The 22,587-nt window shown below is 38.3% G+C and overlaps 2 protein-coding genes across 2 annotated transcripts in view; both read left to right on the top strand.

Annotated features, from left to right (window-relative positions):
- The first annotated feature begins 7,887 nt into the window (after positions 1-7,887).
- LOC143860370 (rust resistance kinase Lr10-like) overlaps positions 7,888-22,587 on the top strand; it is a 55,878-nt gene continuing 41,178 nt past the window's right edge. The window contains exon 1 of the mRNA XM_077370957.1: positions 7,888-8,690. Within this exon, the coding sequence (XP_077227072.1) occupies positions 7,958-8,690 (733 nt within the window). The 5' untranslated portion in view covers positions 7,888-7,957. The remainder of the gene's footprint in view (positions 8,691-22,587) is intronic.
- LOC143860371 (rust resistance kinase Lr10-like) lies at positions 11,080-12,315 on the top strand. The gene has a single exon (XM_077370959.1). The coding sequence runs from the start codon at positions 11,214-11,216 to the stop codon at positions 12,201-12,203; it is 990 nt and encodes a 329-aa protein (XP_077227074.1). The 5' UTR covers positions 11,080-11,213; the 3' UTR covers positions 12,204-12,315.

Raw genomic sequence — 22,587 nt, forward strand, 5'->3', positions numbered from 1 at the left:
CGGATATATCACTCCCCTTTAAATATTGGAGAATTTTAGTGGGTTTTAATTGATCTTAAAATAAAAAAAGGTTAATAGTTGTAAATATATTTTAGATTTGGAATTTTAGGTCATTTTTAAGATCTAAAATTTAGTTTTAGGGATGTAAGATACCCAAAATAACCCCTTATTGATATCCATCCCCTTCTTTAAAAGAGAGGCGTTTTTGTCTTTGGAAAATTGGGATTAATTAGGGCTTCTTAAGAAAGCCAATAAATACATCTTATGAGAGGATAAATACATCTTATGAGATGTTTGTGAAGACTAAAAACAAACCTTAATTGTTTTGTTCAGCCCTAGAGAAGGAAATCAGAGAGAGAGAAGAAAAAGTCCAAGGAGACCGCGATTTAAAAATCGAAACTGCGAATCAAGATAAGATCTAAGTTCTACGAAAGATTTCGTATGTTTAAGAACCTTGAAACAAGATTTTGGTGGTCTATTAGAATCGATTAGACGTTTGATTCCGTTTATTAAGAACATGAGGACTGATCTTGAATTCCTTAGGATTATGAGTGAGAGCTCTTAGTTCAGCAGGGTCTAATGAAGGCTTTGTTTGGCAAAGACAAGAAATCAGAAAAGATGAGCGATGACGATTGGGAAGAGCTGGATATGAAGGCGATTAGTGTGATCCGTCTGTGCTTGGCAGATGAGGTTGTTTACACTGTAATCGGTGAAGACTGCAACCGGTATTTGGCGCAAGCTCGAGTCTCTACAGGGAGAAATTGCTAACAAGTTGTTTCCCTAAAATTTCAAAATTTCGGCTGAAATTTGATAAAGTCCGAAATTCCGGATTTCGCCAAATTTCGGTTTCGGTGGATTTTGGCCGAAATTTAAAACCATGCTTGCAAGTGAAAAGATAAAGAAGGCCACCAGAGAAGAACCTAAGGCAGATGGGCTTGCAGTGAATGTCAACAACAGGCCGCGCTGTGGTTGATCTCGTGACAAGAAATCGTCCTTAAATTTCGACGAACTCGAGATCATGAATTGGAGTTTTAAGGATTTTGACCTAGTGTAAGCCCATTGGTTTCCACCTTAGCATTCCCATCTTATTTTGATGATTCCAATACACAAGTGATTTATGATCACTAATGTGTTTGATTGTTTAAGTTGTAGATCTCATTGGTGCTAAGATAACAATGCTTGGATTGAGGCCAAGAAGATCTCTTTGGACCACATCATGAAGGCCAAAAACATCATTAATCCAAGACAATTGAAGACTTGAAGAATTCCATTGAAGACCAAGTCATGTTAGATTGTATAGATCCAATCCTAGTTTAGATTTTGAATGGCATAAATTAGTTATCACACACACTCCCTAATTGGTTAAGTGATTGAATTTGTGGTGTTTCAACACTTTGGAACCCTCATAACAATCCCACATTAATGTAAAGTTGGAAGCCCAAAAACTATCTTGAAAAATTTGTTTTCATAGCCTTCTCGGAACTCCGAGAGGATTCTCGGAGCTCCGAGAAATGGTCCAGTCGATCATTTTCCAACTTCTGTGTGTATTCCCGGAACTCCGAGGATTTTCTCGGAACTCCGAGGATTTTCTCGGAACTCCGAGGATTTTCTCGGAACTCCGAGAATTATTCTCGGAACTCCGAGAACACTATAACGGTCATATTTTGAGCCGTTGGGAATTTTCCAGAAATTACCGTAATGCCACTGAACGGTCATATTTTGGTTCTTCTATAAATATGGGTGTTCTAAACACATAAACCATCAATCCTAACACTCTTAAACTACACTTGAACATTCAAAGAGTGAATCAAAGCTTTTTATGCCTCTCATCTTCTAAGTTTGGGATTTGGATCTCTAGGCTAAATTTGTACATCTTCTACAAAGTTGTAAACCCTTGTGAGGGATTTTTGTTCTTCCTTTCTTATTCAAGAAATTGTATTCGGGCGAGTGTTCGGAGAAGCGTAGCCCACTCTCCGTGGTGAAGATTGCCACCAAGGTTAAAGGTAATCGGAATTTATAATCGGCACCGATCTTCGCCGAAGTTAAGAAGATTAATAGTGAAGCCATCAACGGGTTTTTGTTGGTGGAGTGGAGTAGGCCTCGCGTTCTGAGGACCGAACCACTTTAAATCTCGGGTGCACTCTCTCTTATCTTTTGCTCTATATTTGCAATTGCACTTAGGATTTAACTTGTGTGCTTGAATTTTAATTTGATCTCTTACTTTCCAAAATTGGGTTTGAGTTTTTAAAGGATTAAAAATTGTTAGAAACCTTAATATTCACTCCTCATTCGTTGCCAATTCAGGACCACCCTTGGAATTTCACTTGGTATCAGAGCAAAGGCTCTTAAAAGATTTTCTTTTCTAAAAATCTTTGGTAAATTTTTCTTTAAAATTTCATCAAGGGAAATATCATAAGATCTTTGGCAACTTTTCTATTTGTGAAATGGCACATATAAATAGAACCGGACTTCCGGAGGGCCATTCCACAACTAGACCTCCCTTCTTTGATGGGTCCAACTATGGACATTGGAAGACAAGGATGCGCATCTATCTTCTTTCGATAGATGTGGAACTTTGGCATATTGTAGAAAATGGCTACACTTTGCCTTCCACACTATTTGAAGAATGGAGTACGGTAGAGAAAAGGCATGCAAATTTGAATTACAAAGCTATAAATTCTTTGTTTTGCGCCTTATTTACGGAGGAGTTTAATCGAGTTGCTCTTTTTGATTCCGCCAAGGTTATTTGGGATACACTTGCCGTTACCCACGAGGAAACATCTCAAGTCAAGGATTCCAAGATAAACTTGTTAAAGAGCAAATATGAAATGTTTAGAATGAATCAAAATGAAAGCATTTTCGAAATGTATACTCGTTTTTCTAAAATTTCTAATAAATTAGCTAATCTTGGTAAATCTTATCCTACTGATGAGCTTGTAAGTAAGTTACTTAAGTCTCTTCCTCCACATTGGGATCCAAAGGTCACCACAATTCAAGAGTCAAAGAATCTCAAGACGCTAACCATAGAGGAGCTTGTAGGATCTCTCATCACCCATGAGATGCTCCTCACTAGCCGACAAGAGGAGAAGAAGCCGAAAGAAAAAGAGAGCCGATCTCTAGCTCTAAAAGCCTCCAAAGCGAACTCATCATCCTCTAGCGAGGCGGATAGCGATGAAGAAGAAGCTTTGAGAAAGTTTAAAAGCTTATGGAGAAAGAAACATAAGAAGGATAAATCGAAGAAGAAAGAAGAAAGTGAAGTAGAGGGAGTTATAAGGTGCTACGATTGCAAGAAGGCCGGACACAAAAGACCGGATTGTCCTCTTCTCAAGTCATCTTCCTCAAAACACAAGGGAAAGAAGGAATGGAAGAAGCATAAAGCTCTTGCCGCCGGTTGGGATGCTTTGAGCACCTCGGGAAAGAGTTCAAGCGAAGGGGAAGATAACAAAAAAGATGATCTTTGCTTCATGGCACTCACCCATGAAGAAGAGGTAAATTCAAACCCTTCTTATAATTCATCAAATAGTGATAGTGAAAAAATTTCTTATGATGAATTGTGCAATACCTTGCATTGTCAAATTTCTAAAAATAAAGTTCAAAAGAAATCTATTTTAAAACTAGAAAATGAACTTAATTTTTTGAAAAATGAATCTTCTTCCACATCTCAAGCACAATTTGAAAATTTCAAACTTGAGATTGAAACCGTTAAGGGTCTTTTGGATGAGAAATCTTGCCAAATAGCACAAATTCAAGATGTGGCAAGCTCTTCCAAATGTTATGAAGATGAATTTAATGATTGTCTAAATCAAATAACACATCTTCGTAATGAAAATGAAAGATTAAGATTATGTCTCCATGGATTTCTAAATGGTGACAAAATCATTGACATAATCTTAAAGAAAACTAGTCATAAACCTAATCATGCATTTTATGATAGGACTAGTTTGTCTAACCCTCATGTTAGATGCCATTTTTGTGGAATTCATGGTCATTACCAATTCCAATGTGCATCTAAGATTAGGGATAGTGGTGGACCCAAGAAGGCTTGGGTTCCCAAAGCCCCCATATGATATTCATCATATATGCTTAGATTAGGGGCTTAAGCTATTAAATTAAATATCTTTTTATGGGTAGTTTAAAAATCCCCTCTTGTGTTGAATAAAAATTCTAAATAGGGGGAGTTCTAGTTTTGTCTTTTTCCTTGAAAAAGGGAGAGCTTTAAATTGAAAATTTCATCCCTTTGTTTTTTCTTTTACCCCAATCTTTTTTATTGATGCCAAAGGGGGAGAGAAATCTCATATAAGGAAATATATGTGCTTTTAATTGGAAAATCTCTTGTGCTTGTCATCATCAAAAAGGGGGAGATTGTAAGCCCATTGGTTTCCACCTTGGCATTCCCATCTTATTTTGATGATTCCAATACACAAGTGATTTATGATCACTAATGTGTTTGATTGTTTAAGTTGTAGATCTCATTGGTGCTAAGACAACAATGCTTGGATTGAGGCCAAGAAGATCTCATTGGACCACATCATGAAGGCCAAAGACATCATTAATCCAAGACAATTGAAGACTTGAAGAATTCCATTGAAGACCAAGTCATGTTAGATTGTATAAATCCAATCCTTGTTTAGATTTTGAATGGCATAAATTAGTTATCACACACACTCCCTACTTGGTTAAGTGATTGAATTTGTGATGTTCCAACACTTTGGAACCCTCATAACAATCCCACATTAATGTAAAGTTGGAAGCCCAAAAACTATCTTGAAAAATCTGTTTTCATAGCCTTCTCGGAACTCCGAGAGAATTCTCGGAACTCCGAGAAATGGTCCAGTAGATCATTTTCCAACTTCTGTATGTATTCCCGGAACTCCGTGATTTTTCTCGGAACTCCGAGGATTTTCTCGGAACTCCGAGAATTATTCTCGGAACTCCGAGAACACTATAACGGACATATTTTGAGCCGTTGGGAATTTTCCAGAAATTACCGTAATGCCACTGAACGGTCATATTTTGGTTCTTCTATAAATATGGGTGTTCTAAACACATAAACCATCAATCCTAACACTCTTAAACTACACTTGAACATTCAAAGAGTGAATCAAAGCTTTTTATGCCTCTCATCTTCTAAGTTTGGGATTTGGATCTCTAGGCTAAATTTGTACATCTTCTACAAAGTTGTAAACCCTTGTGAGGGATTTTTGTTCTTCCTTTCTTATTCAAGAAATTGTATTCGGGCGAGTGTTCGGAGAAGCGTAGCCCACTCTCCGTGGTGAAGATTGCCACCAAGGTTAAAGGTAATCGGAATTTGTAATCGGCACCGATCTTCGCCGAAGTTAAGAAGCTTACTAGTGAAGCCATCAGCGGGTTTTTGTTGGTGGAGTGGAGTAGGCCTCGCGTTCTGAGGACCGAACCATTTTAAATCTCGGGTGCACTCTCTCTTATCTTTTGCTCTATATTTGCAATTGCACTTAGGATTTAACTTGTGTGCTTGAATTTTAATTTGATCTCTTAATTTCCAAAATTGGGTTTGAGTTTTTAAAGGATTAAAAATTGTTAGAAACCTAATTAATATTCACTCCTCATTCGTTGCCAATTCGGGACCACCCTTGGAATTTTACCTAGAATCTTGAACGATTTTACAATAATCGTTCGTAAGATTTCGGAGCGTGAAATCGGGTTTGACGGATTCCTCTTTTCGCAAGGAATCCATCGAATCCGACCTCGAGCACTTTAGAGTACGAACGAAGAAGATATGAATTTTTGAGAAAATCGGAACAGAATCTGGAATTCTTGCGAAAAACCCAGCCCGCAATTCAGATGCCCAGTGGTTAAGGGTGTTCGGGTGCCCGAAGGGCTGTTCGAGCGTCCGGTTCGGGCGTCCGAACATGAAGGGAATCGAAATCCGGGAGTTGGGTTTTCTCCGAAAAATCTCAGAGACGTCCGAAGGGGGCGTCCGAGGGGGGTGTTCCGGCCTCGGAAGAACCAGTTCGGGGATCCGAACCCACTTGAAAATTTGAAAATTGTTTTGAGATTTGTACTTATACTTTCTAGGACCTAAGAAGACAAGGAGAAGAAAAGGAGAAGAAAAGAAAGTGAACTGGATTCCTGACAAAATCTACAGGTACTGTGGATATGACCAAATTAATCATCCATTGGTTCCACTTTCGTCTTAATTTTCCAAACAAAATCGTGTTGTGTGAGTGTTTTCCAAACATAATCGTTTCATGTTGAATTTATTAGGGCCATTGATGATTTTATTGTTTTTAGATAATGGAGGATTTTAGTGGGTTTCAATTGATCTTAAAATAGAGGTTAATATTTCTAAATATAATTTTGATTTGGAAGTTTAGAGGTCATTTTTTAGATCTAAATTTTAGATTTTTGGGATATGAGCTTTAGATCTATGTTTTAAGTTTTATGACTTTTTAGAATTTTTTGGCACGTTGGGAGTTGCCTTGTTTCTCACGGGGCGTGATTTCGTCTGTACAGACTAAAAGACTGACTTTTATGTACTCCGCATTATATTTTCCACACGCTAACAAGTCAAGTCGTGTCTATTTGATGAGAAAGTACCGAGAAAGGTTAAAGGATGGACGTGGGAATCACGGGCCGTTACAACTGTAAAAGATGCCTACGAACATAACGAGAGCTTCTACCAACTGTATAAGGGCCATTGATGATTTAATTGTTTTTAAATATTGGTGAATTTTAGTGGCTTTTTAATTGATCATAAAATAAAATAAAGGTTAATAGTTGTAACTATATTTTAGATTTGGAATTTTAGAGGTCATTTTTAAAATCTAAAATTTAGATTTTGGGGATTTAAGGGTTAGATCTATGTTGTAGGTTTTATAACTTTTTAGGATATTTTAGGGGCTGTTTGGATACGCAGATTTTAGAATCTAGGTTTTAGTTTGAAAACAATGTAAAAGAGGCAAGCTGCTCGTTCGCTTTCCTAGCAGCGTTTCTTGGATTTTAAGTAAGAAAACCAGGTTTTAGATTGTTTGGGATTTAAGGTTTAGATCTATGTTCTATGTTTTATGATATTTTGGGATTTTTTTTGCCCGCTGAGAGTTGTCTCGTTTTCCCCGATGTTAAATAGGTTTTCTTGTTTATGTGGGAAAACCAAAATAGGAAAGAGAAGCTTTCTTAGGGAATTTTGTTAAGGATAAACAGCTGTTTCCAAGTCGTGAGAGAGGTTTGAGAGGGCACGATTGAGATGAGTGTAAGAAGTGGCTAAAATAAGAACAAGTCATCCTATTTTGAGAACAGTTTTTTCTTTTCTTATTTTTAGCCACTTCTTGTACACTAATTTCCTATCTTTTAGCCAATTCCCCTCATCTCAACTTAGAGATACTAATTTATCATTAAGAAATCAATAGTAGCCAAACATAACCTTTGGAAACCAATGCGGTGAAAAGTCTTCAAAACCTAACGACTAACGGACTAAGTGGGTGGCTGAGGGGGGATACCTTTTGGAAACCTGCTACGTAGAGGTAAACCTGCTGCGTATAGGGATCAGTGTAATGGAGGGTGAATTTATGAGCGCACTTTATTAAAGCTTGAAAAGTCCAACTGCGTCGACCACTTGACCGCATCCGAAGCTATCACAAAGTTTCATGGTTAGATTTTGTATGCCACGTGGCGAACTGGGATTTGAGCAGAAGCCCAACCAAAAAACAATCAATGTCGCGGGTGGTCTGGAGGAACTTTCCTCCGGGCCCCTAGCTTATAGCGTAATAGTGGGGCTGTGGAAATATCAATTCCTTCTAAAAAGTAGGCGTGCATTTGATATGTACACCACCCTGCTATTAGAGGGGCTGGAGGAACTTCCTCCAGACGGGTCTGGAGCCAAGTTTTGTTCGTCTTCGTTGAGGTCATGCTAAAATAAATAAATGTGCCAAAACGAGAGTTTCACACTTTCACTAGCACAAAATACGAAATTTGAGATAGTATGGGTATGCCAGTTGCAGAGGCCATCTTGCACTTGCTCTCCGTCACCCTCTTCATCATAATTTTATTATTAGACAATGGAGTCTGTCAACCAGATCCATGCCCACCTTTCAAGAAGTGCAATCGCCATGGCCCTGAAATTAGATTTCCTTTTGGATTGAAAGAAAAAAAAGAAGACCAGCAGCATCAGCACTGCCGCGCCTATCCTGGCTTTGATCTCTCCTGCAATGGCACCAACACAGTCCTCAACCTCCCATCTTCAGCCGAGGTTTTCGTGACAGATATCAATTATACGTCTCAGACACTAAGCATATCCGCCGACCCTCAGAATTGCATCGAGGGCCTCCTCTTCAACCTCAAACTTAATCTCTCCGCTTCTCTTTTCCACCCTTGGCCTGAATACTACAATTATTATACAGACTGCAACTGCACATTTCTCAATTGTTCGTCAGATGATTCTAGTGATTACTTCTATGGTGTTCCTATCGAATGCCTGAGCGGCTCTCAGTACAATGTTTTTCTTGAGGATGGGGATGAGGGGGTGACTGAATTGCCATTCTCTTGCGAGCCAATCAAGACCTTCAAATGTCCATTGGATTGGTACCAAAGAGGAGATCCTTATCTGAAGTGGGACGTGCCTGGATGCGGTGATTGTGAAACAAGAGGAGAGAGATGCGGATTCAAGAACATAACCGGTGACGAAATCACTTGTTTCTTCATTCCACCAACTCAAGGTATTCCCCTCTTCTATTTCCATTCCTTTTTAACTCCGCACTACACATACTACTTCTGCTCATCTCTCTTTTCTCGTCTGGGGAATCTCTCTCTGTTTTCGAACCCCTACTTCAGCGCTCTACATCTCTCTCTTTTTCAAAGAATAAGATAGAGGAGGAGAGGAGGAGAGGAACGACATAGTCCCTCTTCACCCCCTTCGGCCCTCTCTCTGTGTCAACAAGGTGCCTTCCTTGTTGTCCACAACATTTATTTAGGCCCTGTTCCTTTCGGATTTGAGAATTGATGTTTTGAGTCTAAAACTGATTACCAAACTCAAAATTATGTTTAATTTTGAGTACAATAATCAGTTTGATAATAAAATCAATTCTCAAAATCCAAAACGAGCAGGGGCTTGCTCTAGGATGGTCTGAATTGGAATGAACGTTGATTCAAATACCATAGATGGGATTCAAATGAACTTATTCTTGCATATTCTTACTGATGGTCTCCATATTATTCGTAGTTGGGAGTTTTAATATGGTAAGAGACCATGTTCTGCTCTGCCATCAAGCTATTAATTTCATGTTGCAGGAATGGTTTTTCTGTCAACAAAATGAGTCCAAGCCTGTTGAATAAGTAGGCGTTTGGATCTAGGGAAAAGAAAATGAGCTCGTTTCATTTTCAGCCCAGAAATCAGCCTTTCACGAGAGAGTGAAAGGCAGAGATTAATCTCACTGAAATCTATGCATTTTAATTTCGGCCTCTTACAAGAGAGGTGATTCACCTTCCTCATGGGCTGATTTACTGGCGCCCAGAGGTGAAATCCACTCTTCACTAGAAACTTGAATGCAGATTTCTATTTGACCGCTCTTTGTGGCCACAAGGTAAAACAGCCTCAATTGAAATTATGAAAAATAATATTTTCCAGAGAAATAATATTCCATGCTCTAGTAGGTTTTCAGCTTAATTTTTTATTTATTTTTGAAAAACAAATCATAGAAAATGTGTTTAATGACTAAACACAGAAAATTTCTTTTTCCATAGAAAAAATCTGAAATTCTTTTTCCCTACATCAACTTGGCGTGAAGTATAATTTCTCTCGAAACAAGAAATAAACAGCCGATACCACCAGGCAATATATCAGGACTTAAACTGAAATAAATTATTTGGGAAGTCATTTAAAGTTGAAATACATAGGGATTTAGGCTTTTCTGGATGACGAGTCTAACACAGTGTTAGAAATTTTAGAGTCAAAAGTTACTTCTTGAACATAAAATATGGAAGGAAGATTCAAAATTGAAATCTCCTCTTGTTTTCAAAAGGTGGTGTGTGGAGTGGGTTTCAACTCCAATGCAAGAATGTTTAGTCCCACATTGGAACTTTAAAAAAAGTTTAACTTTCTTATAAGAGGTAGAGTCGAGGAAAGGCTTGCGCATTTCAGGGGGACATTGGAATTTGTTGGGTGACCCGGCTCTACATTTCCCATGTTCATATAAACACACACGATCACCCGCCGGGCCAGTATGAGGTTCGGGTTTGGGTAAATAAAAATGAACTTTTTTTGGTAAGAAACTGTTTTAAATTTTTCCCTTAATTCCAAAACAACTTTTTTCCAAAACATTTCTATAATTACACCCATTAATGCAAACCGTTTCGTCTTCTCCAACAGTTGCAAAAGTGACTATTGAGAGAGAAACATTTTGCCGTCATAATGGGCATTTTTTCATCCAAACAGTCATATTTTCTCTCTGTAAGAGAGAGAAAGCAACACTGTTTGACACATAAGTTCTTACCATATGCAGAGATTTTATATGGTGTAAGGCCTTACAACAATACGGTAAGGGTACCGCCCTTGATATTTGATCCAACGGCAGCTCACTTTTTGAGCTTTTTGAGGAGCTGTTGTTGGATCAAATGTCAAGCGTGGTACTTCCACCGTACAAAGGCCTTATTGTTGTAAGGCCTTACACCATATAATTTCTCCCATATGCATATGTAGGTGCCTATGGTTACCGCATGCATATGTAGGTGTATGTGTGTAGTAGCCCTATAGTTACCCCATGCATATGTAGGTGCCTAAAAGTGGTCCCGGCTTCGTACCTTTTTTTCTTCTTAATCATTTACCATTTTATCCCTACAATTGAATTTGTTGTTTCGATCTTTTTTTTCAAAGAAAATGTAAAGTTAAAAATTAAGAATTTCTGTGTTTCTTCTTGGTTACATGAACAATTGACGGATTGGATTGCATGAAATGAATGAAGACCATATGTGTAATGATTTCTAGTATTATTTTTTGCAGGATCAAGTGAAGAAAAGTACATAACAATAGGTAGAGCTCTCTGCCATGTTTAGAGACTAGATAAATGTACCTTAATTACTTAATAATCTTCAATCTTATTATATGTTCAGGTGTCAGCATAGGCATCTTTGTTCTCTTAATAGCAACATTGATCAGCATTAAGGTCTACATTTGGTGGAAAACAGATAGAAAGGAAATAGAAAACCAACTCAAAGTTGAAAAGTTCTTGGAAGAGTACAAATCAATGAAGCCCACGAGATATTCTTATGCTGATTTGAAAAAGATGACAGATCAATTCAAGGAAAAGTTGGGTCATGGAGGTTACGGCTCTGTGTTCAAAGGGAAGCTTCCCAGTGAAGTCACTGTTGCCGTAAAGCTCCTCCAAAACTCTGGTGGTAATGGTGAAGATTTCATTAACGAAGTGGGTACCATTGGTAGAATTCATCATGTCAATGTGGTTCGCCTTCTAGGATTTTGTGTTGATAGATTCAGAAGAGCACTTATTTATGAATTCATGCCGAATGAATCCCTAGAGAAATTCATCTTCTCAGCTGATGCTAAAGACCCAGTGCTTGGTTGGGAAAAGCTTCAAGATATTGCACTTGGTGTTGCTAAAGGAATCGAATATCTACACCAGGGTTGTGAACAACGCATTCTCCATTTCGATATCAAGCCTCACAATATTTTGCTAGACCATAACTTTAATCCAAAGATATCTGATTTTGGACTGGCAAAATTATGTCCAAAGGAGCAAAGCATTGTATCCATGAAAGATGCTAGAGGGACCATGGGTTACATTGCACCCGAAGTGTTCTCTCGAAACTTTGGAAATGTTTCCTACAAATCAGATGTTTATAGTTTTGGAATGTTGTTGCTAGAAATGGTTGGAGGTAGGAAGAATATTGATGCTACAGTAGAAAACACTAGTGAAGTTTACTTTCCAGAATGGGTATATAATAAACTCAATCAAGGAGATGGATTGAGACTCAGGATTGAGGAAGATGGAGATGTTGAGATTGCAAAAAAACTAACTAAAGTGGCCCTCTGGTGCATACAGTCTCACCCTGTGGATCGCCCTTCTATGAAAAGTGTAGTCCAAATGTTGGAAGGAAGTATGGATAGCTTGATGATGCCACCATGCCCGTTTGCTTCTTCAGGTCCACAAGATACTAATGTAGCATTACCTGAAGAAACTCACGGTACAAAATTGACAACCATCCATGAAATAGAATAAGTATGAAGGAGTTGTACTCTCTTTTTTTCAGAAGTTTATGATATGATTGTGTAACCTATAGTTGTATACGTTTTCTCAACATCATATGGGAATATTTTTCTTTGAGGCACCACTATAATTGATACTAGTTATCAAAGCTACTACTCCTATATATGATCATATTATCATAAGGACTCGACTACTTAAGAAAATAAAGGTGGAGGATTTTTTCATTTATTGACTTATCAACTGCTTAAAAGAGAGACGTGGTGTCTTTTTCCTTCTGTACTTATCAAACCCGATTTCCTCCTCCCCTTATGCAAAAGAGAGGTGAACCACATCAGCTATATTTGATGACCAATCATGTTGCACCATGTCACGCTTGACTCAATGCTGATTATCAACCGTAACAATACGTATCATTTGATAGTGACACTTCTTATTTCATTAAGTACTCGTTTTTTGGTAGATTAGTTGAGGTTAGGTGGAACCGGATTTATTAAAAGACAAGGAAAAGAAAATCACAGCCCTCAAAACACCATACCAATACAGTAAGGAAAAAAAATCAGAGGGAATAAGAAGGGAGATATCGACCCCCTTGAAGGGACAATCTTCTTTGGAGAGAAAACCAATAGAAGCAGTTTCTTCTTTCCAAGTATAAGTGGCCTTCCGATGAATGGATTGGTTAATAGCAAACTTGATTTGAATGTGTATAGAGAGAGCTTGGGCATTGGTCTCATTAATAATGTTAACTATGACCAATGAGTCGATTCCACCCAATTTATCTTAAGTCCTACTACAGAGCCAAAAAAAGACATGATGGATATCAATCATAAGTTGTATTTCCAGAGAAAGCCGTAAGGCACATGATCATCACTAATGATTGTCAATAGCTTCCCCCGAAGGATTGAGACGCATTAACGTTAACCTTGATCTTTCCTTTGTTCCACTTGATCCATGAGCATAATACGGCGCTTGGAAGAGAGACTTGATTAATCTCACGTCCGGGGAGATAACCTCAAGAACAACAGAAGTATAGGGGAAGAAGAAGATTATTTTTCATTCATATCTTGGAAATGACAATGACATGGTTAATAAGAGATCTCTTCTACAGTACTTTCCTACTAAAAGAGAATCCTAATAAAGCTAAATAAAGAAATAGCTAATAACAATAAAGATTCTTACTAAATCTCTAAATATTATATAATTATTAAATAGTAACTAATAGATATGATTAGAGAATTAAATAGTAACTAGTAGATTATTGCTAATTATCTCTTCAGATCGTATTAGAGCATTTAATGATCAAAATTTTGGGTTGAGTTTACACTTTAATGTGCTAAAGATTGTTGCATTTCGGTTGTAACAGAGTGAAGCATGTCTTTGAGAAAAGAGTAATGCTACGGAGACCGAGAGTACCACTAAAAGATTCTCTGATTTCTTTTGCCCCACTTGTTACAATGGATGAGATCTAGACCTTGATTGTATGGGAATCTCAACCGTTGATTGTTATGGTGGTAGATTAGGTAATTGGTTGGATTAGGCAACTAAGCCCCACATAGTAATTAGGTTAGATTCGGATGTTTCTATCTTTGTCTCATTCCAAAATAGTTCTACTTAAACACTCATTAGGCAACTAGATTAGATTAGCAGTTATGTTAGAATAAGGAATTCTATTCTTATCGCTTTCCATAGTTTTCTAGATTTTATTCTATGTTTATCATGTAGATGCTCTATATAAGCACTGAGCAAATCTTTGTAATTTATCCAAGATTAATAGAAATTCTCTTAATTTTATCACATGTTGCATACATTGCTAACGAAAGAAACCCTCATGGAAACCGTGAGTTTACCCTTGCCGAACTAAATTTTTTTGATCCATTCAAATTCTTTGTGAAATTCTTTGAAAGGTTTTTACCTACTAAGAAATCACGAGAAAATAGAACACCATATCCGGTCAAGTAGGAGCAAGAAAAAGAAAGGATGGTCAATGGATTCGGCAAAAAAATTAGTTTTCTTTGCACTATTTGAACTTATTTTCATACCCCAAACCTAACAACTACAAATTAAAGGACTAAGACTCTATTTTTGAAAGACACAAAGCCTGTTTGGTGATAAAGGGATATGCTCAGAAGGGAAGTAAGGGAATGTTTAGATCTAGGGAAAAGAAAACTAGGAAAAATATAATTTTCCTGGGAAACTTTTTAATGGGTTGTTTTAGATTTTCTTTTTCTACCATTTGGTTCACATCAAGAAGACTCATTTCTTTTTTTGGATTTTCTCCTTTTCCATATTTAGATTCTTCATGAAGATGACCCATTGCTTGACATGGTGTGTTGGGTAATTTCACTCTACATTTCATCTGTTTATGATCAATGGCAGATTCCTCTCTGTGGCCATCTTACAAAAAATATTGACAAAAGGAAACGGAAAACAAATCCCAATCCCATGGCTCTCTCGAGTCTATTTGGTTGTGCGGCATAGACTCGGAGAGTAGTGGGGTTAGTTGTCAACATGGAGGAGATAAGCATTGGATTTGCTTGGAACTTACCTCCAAGAATAATGGTAAGTAGTGTTTGGTTGTCAACCTCGTAGAGTATCGGTAAGAGATGTCATTACCAATATAGAGAAAGATGACAGAGAAAGTGAGAGAAGGAAAAAGCATCCTTCCAAAGAAATCTAAGCAAAATTCAACCTTTTTATGGTTTTGGGCTTGGATATCATAGAGAGGGACAAGGTGACACATCAGCACACATGCCATGGTTAAAGATTAACTAGGCGACATCCCTTGAAGTCTTCAAGGATTTCAATGCTATACTGGCAATCAAACAAGGAGTTTCGCTTACTTGAGACCCAAAGTGATGAAGAACGCGCGGTGTTGAACAAGTTTTTTATTTTTTATTTTCTATTTTCTATTTTCGGCATTTTATTTTTTGCATATTTTTTAGGCATCAAATCTTGGTCTTTTGGCATGATTTTGGTATCTTTAGAAAGGTTTTTCGATTAGCTATCTAACGAGCCCAAGATCATGCGATTTGGACGTGAATTAGCAAGGTTATGGGCGATTTATGGAAATGATGCATGATTATTATGGGATTTCTATTTTAGGATTTAGTAAGGTTTCTAACTTTTATTGGTGTTACTTTAGATGAAAGATTAAGATTAATTGTTTAGGTAAGTTGTATTTCGGGTTTCTATTTTTGTGTTTTGGTGTCTAAATAATGTAATGATATGAGAAGATTTTTGGAATATCTTTTGCGAAGAGCCTCGGTTCATTCACGTGGGTGAAGGATCTTGGCTCCTTTCGCGTGTTATATTGGAGCTTTTCTCCAAGCCGTGGCATGGGCTTTCAAACCCCAATGAGTTATTTTAGTTGCTTCTTGTGTTGATCTTTTATCTTAGTATTGTTGTTCGATGCTTCCCTACACACAAAGGCCAAGCGAAACCCCTAAGCCATCCCAGCTTTTGTGCAATCAAACACATCCAGTAATCAAGAGCGCTACTCCTCTTCCATCGTGAAGCCGATACTCCCATCCATCAAGATGACAAATACATTGACACCTGCAGCAGCTGTGACTGCAATTCTCAACATTTTTGCCACCTCCCTCTACATCTTGAAGAGGGTAAATCATATGGACTTTCTCAATGAAGTGGGAAAGGAAAGCGAGAAAGGTGTAAAAACAGGGAAAATCATAAACATTTTATGAAGAAAGCTGATGAATGGACTACTCCGTCCAGAAACCAGAAGAGTATAACAACTTACGAGCAATCCCAGCAAAAACAGGCATTACTTGCCCGGAGGCCGGCTTCCATTTTTTGCAGGGCTATGTATTATGGACTTGGATTCAAGGTTTCTGAAAAGAGAAGCACTCAAAAAAGGGATTGGAGAGAGAGAGAGAAGAGAAGCATGGCCGTTGTAGATAAAGGAGGTAGAGATGAAACAGATATGCGCAGAATCCCATTAGAAATCTAAAATAGATAAATGTGGACTTTAGTTTTCTTGAAAACCAAAATTGTAGGTCTTAGTGGGCTTTTTTCTTTCCTTGTTTTTTCTATAAAGGTTATTTTAAGAATAAAAAATTCTGGATTTACAGTGTTAATCAAACTATGGAAAACTCCTTTTTGTGTAATTCAGAACGAATAGTGTAAGATCCCACATCAGAAGGAGAGAAAAGATTTCTAGGTTATGTTTGTGGATTCTCCCTCCCTGTGTATATGCATTTTCAACATCTCTAAGGGGCTGGGCGTTGTAGCGTGGGTTAGGCATGGTGCTGCTAGGAAAGCAAATCGAGGAGGGTGGGAGACCTAGAACCAGATAATATTTTCACAATAGGGTCTGGTCGGGTCGTGACGTAATGGCATCAGAGCCGGACCTCCACAGTAAGGCGTGACAGCGAGGATGACGGACCCTAAGGCGAGTGCCAGCGAGGAACTGGCCCTAAGGGGGTTGGAATGTAAAATCCCACATTGGAAAGGGAGAAACGATTTCTAGGCTATATATGTGGATTCTCCATCTCCCTATGTAGACGTGTTTTCAGCATCTCCAAGGGGTGGGGCCATGGGAGGTGAGTTGGGCACGGTAGTCCTGCAGTGCTGGAGAACAAAATCGGGGAGGGTAGGAGACCCATAAGTGGACAAAATTTACACAATGGGATCGGGTCATGACAAATAGGGCCTCAATGGATGGTAAGAAAAAAAAAACAGTAATATGTATTATTGACCCGCGGGTCACCCAACCCGCCAAAACATGGGTTGGGTCGGGTGAACCCGCGGGTGCCGGCATTTCATGTCTTTTTTTTCGGTTCGAGTAGATACCGGACGCATTTCCTAACTTGCAACAAAGGGCAGCTTTCAGATAAAAGAGGGGATTTCTCTCTTTTGGAGGGTACTCCAGGCATTTTGTGTTACTTCATTGAGAAGCAATCCATATGAACCGTGAGATCAAAGAAAAAGAGAAATGGATGGTCTAGATTAAGAGGAAATTCAACCTAGTATAAAAGGGACAAGGGTTCATTAGCAATGGGGGTACTCGAGGCATTTTTTTTCTAAGTCTTTTCTTCTGTTTTTGTTGCTATAATTTCCTTATTTGCCCAAAAAAATATTCTTTGGCAAAAAATTGCGGTTACCCGCACCTAATTGCTGACCCCGTAGGGATGTGGGTCATTATTTACCCAACCCGTTTGACCCGCACCCGGATGACCCTTGGGTAACCTAACCCAACCCGCCCGTTTGCCAGGTCTAAAATTTATGGCTTGGATCATTGAGCAAGTGGCCCCCTACATGGACATTCCTTCCTACAAGAAATTTATTTGCCCCACTTGCCTTGTTTACATATCAAATCCGTTGATTCGAAAGAAAACCCTAAGGTTAGCAAAAGTATGTTAAGATCCATCAAGGCTTAAACAAGTCTCATTTGATCGGATGTCAGTTTGGGATGAACCCAAGATCATTTGAATCGGCTTATGATGTTTTGAAAGACAACGGTGGTGATCTCACACTACATTCCTCCTGGTCCCCCAGCGGAAACCAAAAATTCTTTCACATGGATTGCAAGAAAATTCAGGAAAACTTTGAAAAGGAAATATATTTCTAAATTTTCCTTCTTTTTTTTAACACATGACAAAACATTACCTCTTTCGGTAGGTAAGTTGGGATCAAACCTCCGGCCTAAAGGTATAGAAACAAAGACATAACCACTGAGCTACATGCCCAACCCCTAACAAAACATAACTTGAAAAAACCTATTCAATATTTTACTTATGGTATCCCTCTAAATTAATCATAATCATAATAATTCCCTCTAAAAAGGTGAAAGAAAAATTTCCTGAGAAAATTTTTTCATGAATTGTTTTTCTTGCAATCCATACAGAATGATGAAAACCTTTTCAAACTGTATCCCTAATCTGCCTCTTGAGGGGGAGTGGGAGCTGGTTTATGTTGCTATAAAGGCTAGGGGAAATATACATACTGGAGCCCAGCGAATATCCAGAAATGGAAGTGCAAGTTGATTGATCCAACGGCTACGATCGTATAAATACTGTTCCATGTCTCGGTTTTTGCTGGCCACGCATGGAGGATCTCCCTGCGTGATTCTGAAAGCTGACGGCATCTTGACCCCTATTTTGTCTTTTTCCAATCGCCGAATAGGGAATGCCAGCTCGACCCTAAGACCAAACCTACGTTTTGACTCATCTCAAACCCCTATAAAACAATAAAATGAAATGGGTGTAGTTATAAAGAACATGGGAGTGCCGTTATAATTTCCGAATAAAAATCAGCAACTGTAGATTAAGGAGGAGGAGGAGGAGAGGACTGCTTCGATAGGGCGACCGCCCAACCTCACATTCTATTACAATGAGACGCCCTCACTGCAGCTTATTAGGTCCCACCATTGCTTGATCTAAACCGTTCATGTGGTTACACTTTCTTCAAATCTTTTAGGTGCTAGGATTGGATTATTGTTCTGATTTTTCAGCCACTAGAGATCAAAAGCAAGTCCAATCAAGTGGTTGGTTCAGATCAATCAAAGAGCGGGCCCGCTATTAAGTAGTGGGGTGCCACATTAATTAAAATACAACGGAGGGGATGAACCTGCCGAAATAGGGGGGTGACAATTTCTGCAGCTTGAAAATATGCTACAAAAGAAGTTCAAAGTAAAACACTTTCTGTAATAATGGGGACAAAAAAAATCTAAGATTGTCTATTCAGCATATATCCCCATTTGATCAGAACCTGGAATGTCATATCCATGCCTGCCTATTCAGTGGTTGATGCCAGCCAAAAAACTACACCGAACAAATGATCCTGACCGTTGGATCCAGGGTTTTTTTTTTTTTTGTCCTTTTTTGGGGTGAAGATGACTGTTGGATCAATGGCGTTTTGCAAGAGGTGGGTGAATGGCCAATTGGGCATGTGCACGGTTTTGGTTCAGCAGACATGTATATACACTGAGCTTCAGTGTATATTCTATATCCGTAATTGTGGTAAAACCTAGTCAAACACAGGAAAAATCAGCGGCAACAATGAGAGGCCCTCTGGTGGATCAACTAAAGTCCAAACCCTGTTATTGTATATGGAGTCCATTTCGGATTTCATAGCTTTCATCCATTTTTCCGCATCAATGTCTAACATTGCTTCTTTGTAGTTAAGATGATCATTATCATTTTTATCTTAAATTATATCATATTTTTTACCCAAGTAGACTAATCTATCAGATTGTGTGATGGCACTACACGTGCATTCGTGTTAGGGCCGAAAACAATAACAAAGAAAAGAACCGACAACGATCGAAAAACTAAACCCACAGAAACCCAGAAGCCGGATCGAGATCAAAAGAGAGCAAGAGAGCCAGAATGAAATAAAAATGAAAAGAAAATACCAAGAAAACCACAACTAATCGAGAGAGGATCATGAAAAGAGCACTGGACTAGCTTTTGTATCTGTGTAACTAAAAACATGTTTTGGACTCAGGATTGTGGAAGATGGAGATGCTGAGGCTGCAAAAAAACTAACTATCGTGGGCCTCTGGTGCATACAGTCTCACCCAGTGGATCGCCCTTCTATGAAAAGTGTAGTCCAGACGTTGCAAGGAAGTATGGAAAGTTTGATGATGCCGCCAAATCCATTTTCTTCTGCAGGTCCACCAAATATTAATGTAGCATTACCTGACGAAACTCACGGTACAAAATTGACAACCATCGAAGAAATAGATTAAGTATCAAGGAGTTCTACTCTTTTTTATTGAGAAGTATATGACATGCTAGCGTGACCTGTAGTTATATACATTTTTCTCAACATCATATGAGAATATTTTGCTTTGAGGCACCACTGTAATTGATGCTAGTTATCAAAGCTACTCCACAGGAATGAAGAGTATATCATGCCCATTAGTCTTGATAGCAAATGGTGCTTCATTTTTTCTACTCCTGTTCGTTTTGAATTTTGAGAACTGATTCTGAGTCCAAAACTTACTATTGGACTCAAAATTAGATGCAATTTTGAGTCCAATAACCAGTTTTGGACTCAAAATCAACTTTAAACATACAAAACGAACAGGGCCTTTTTAATTTACTTTTCGTTCACATGGGAAATGTTGTGAGCAATTGGCGTAGCCAAAAGCGTCAAGGACGAGTTGGGGTTTGATCAACATTGACCACCGATTGAGTAGGACTTCAAATTCACGTAGGATGCTCTTGGAATCCCTGTAGACTGAGATAAAACTGCTAGTTAATTTCTATGGAAGAAAGCAGAAATTTTTTTATTTCACAAAAAAAGCCACCGGTGCAAGCATCCTTTCATGTGGCTATATACTAATCTATCTAAGACTCAGTCTAGACATTCGATTTGATCTAACGGCAATAGCAGCCACTGCTCCTGCGACTCATATTCTTACTTGGACTCGAATACTTAAAAAAGAAACGGATTCAGCAAAACGTTCAGTTCACTTTGCACTATTAACTTATTTTCATACCCCAGACCTAACATCTATAAGTTGGACTCGACTTTAATGTTGACAGATGCAAAGTATGATCGGTGATAGAGGGGTATATTCAGAGAGAAAACCGTTCCTACACACGTGTAGATAAGTTATCTACACACTAGCTTAAAATACAGTGGGGCCACATTATTTGGGTGATCCAAACCATTCATTTTTAAGGCCCTCACATAGATAGGGTGTCCACAAAAAATCAGATCCATAGGATCATCCTAACCATTCGAACTGTGGAGGCAAAAATTGGACTAATTTATGAAGGTTTAAAGACATCCATTTTACCTCCACAAATCGTAGGGTTGGGATGATCCTATGGATCTGATTTTTTGTAGACACCCTATCTATGTGAGGGCCTTTAAAATGGATGGCTTGGATCACCCAAACAATGTGGGCCCCCACTGTATTTTAAGCTAGTGTGTAGAGAACTCTCTACACATATGTGTATGAACCGTTCTCTCATATTCAGAAGTAAAGTTTCTATCTAAATTGATAAAATTTTCTCTCCTTTCGTACGCTTAATTTTGAGTCAATGATTAGTTTTGAACTCAAAAGTCAATTCTCAAATTAAATCTCAAATCTAAAAGGACCTAAATGGATGGTGAGCAAGGAAAAAGAGCAGCATTCTATATTCATCAAGAAAGGAGGGTTAGAGTTTACCGAGATGGATGAATTTTACTACGTCTAAGTCTTGGACAAGTCACATTTGGGGTTTGCCAAGAAAAGCTAAACCACTGATTGTTATTGTCCAGATCTTACATACGGGGTGGTGGGTGAACGTATTTTTCAAAAATTATCTCTATAGATATGAGGTTTTGGATCATCCTATGGATGTGGCCAAACAAATGAATTGGTTTGGATCATCCTTTGATATGGGTCCCACTACTATTTTTTATAAAGAAAAATAGGAGACTCTACGCCCACACACACCGTGTAAAATTTCGGAAATTTTCAAACTGCATTTCTGTTCTGACTCTTGAGGGGAGTGAATGGGAGACGTTTGGTTTATATGGCTCTAAAGGCCAAGGCATTGGAAACATATTGGGGCCCAAGAATATCAAGAAACAGAAGTGAAGTTGTTTGATCCAAATCCAATAGCTAAGACCATAACTTCCATGGGAGATCTGAGAGTTGTATTTTTGAACTTGAAAATTGGGGATCTGCAACTTTGGTCGGAGGGAGGTTTTCTTTTGAAGAAAATTCTCTTAAGAGTTCGTATAAAGAGGAGGAGATTGTGGCTTATTTTTCAAGCTTTTCTTCTTTCTTCAGCAAATTCCTCATTGTTTGCAAGGACTTCTAGAAACGATTCAGGAAAGTTATTGTTGTGTGGTTGATTTCCTCATTGATGCTGCTGTTCTTCTTTTGAGTTTGTGCGTCAAAATCTTCCATTGTTGCATGACTAATCTGGTGACGATTCTTTGATCGAAAAGCTGCGTAGCATTTCAGTGATTCCAATTTACAATTTATTGGAAGCTAGCTCAAGAGATTCCTTCTGAAATGTTTCTGTAAGTGAAACACTCCCATTACTTACCTTGAATTTCATTCCATGTATTCTGTTCTATAATACTTCTGAGACTTAATCTCCTACTTCATCCACATTGGATCTGTTTCTGCGGTCCAAAACAAGGAGAATTTCTAATATGTTTCTCTTCTGGCACATGCACGCCATCTGTTTGTGTTGTGAACATTTACTAGGCTATTTGATTTTATCCACCTGAGACTAGTTGGCATTCTAATTTTGATGATGGGAATTGAGTATTACTGTGATTCTATTATGCTCGTTTGATGGGGTTTGATTTGGTAAATAACTCTAGTGACACTTGCTATGCAAATGTTCACATCTTCCTTAGGCTCATAAATCACCTGTCTAGTGTACTGTTTTCCATTTACTGATTTGGAGCTCATAATTCCAGTGAT

The sequence above is a fragment of the Tasmannia lanceolata genome, unplaced genomic scaffold (genome assembly GCF_043159265.1).
Source record: "Tasmannia lanceolata isolate RefF3 unplaced genomic scaffold, GAP_Taslan_0.1 ptg000037l, whole genome shotgun sequence".
Lineage (NCBI taxonomy): Eukaryota > Viridiplantae > Streptophyta > Magnoliopsida > Canellales > Winteraceae > Tasmannia > Tasmannia lanceolata.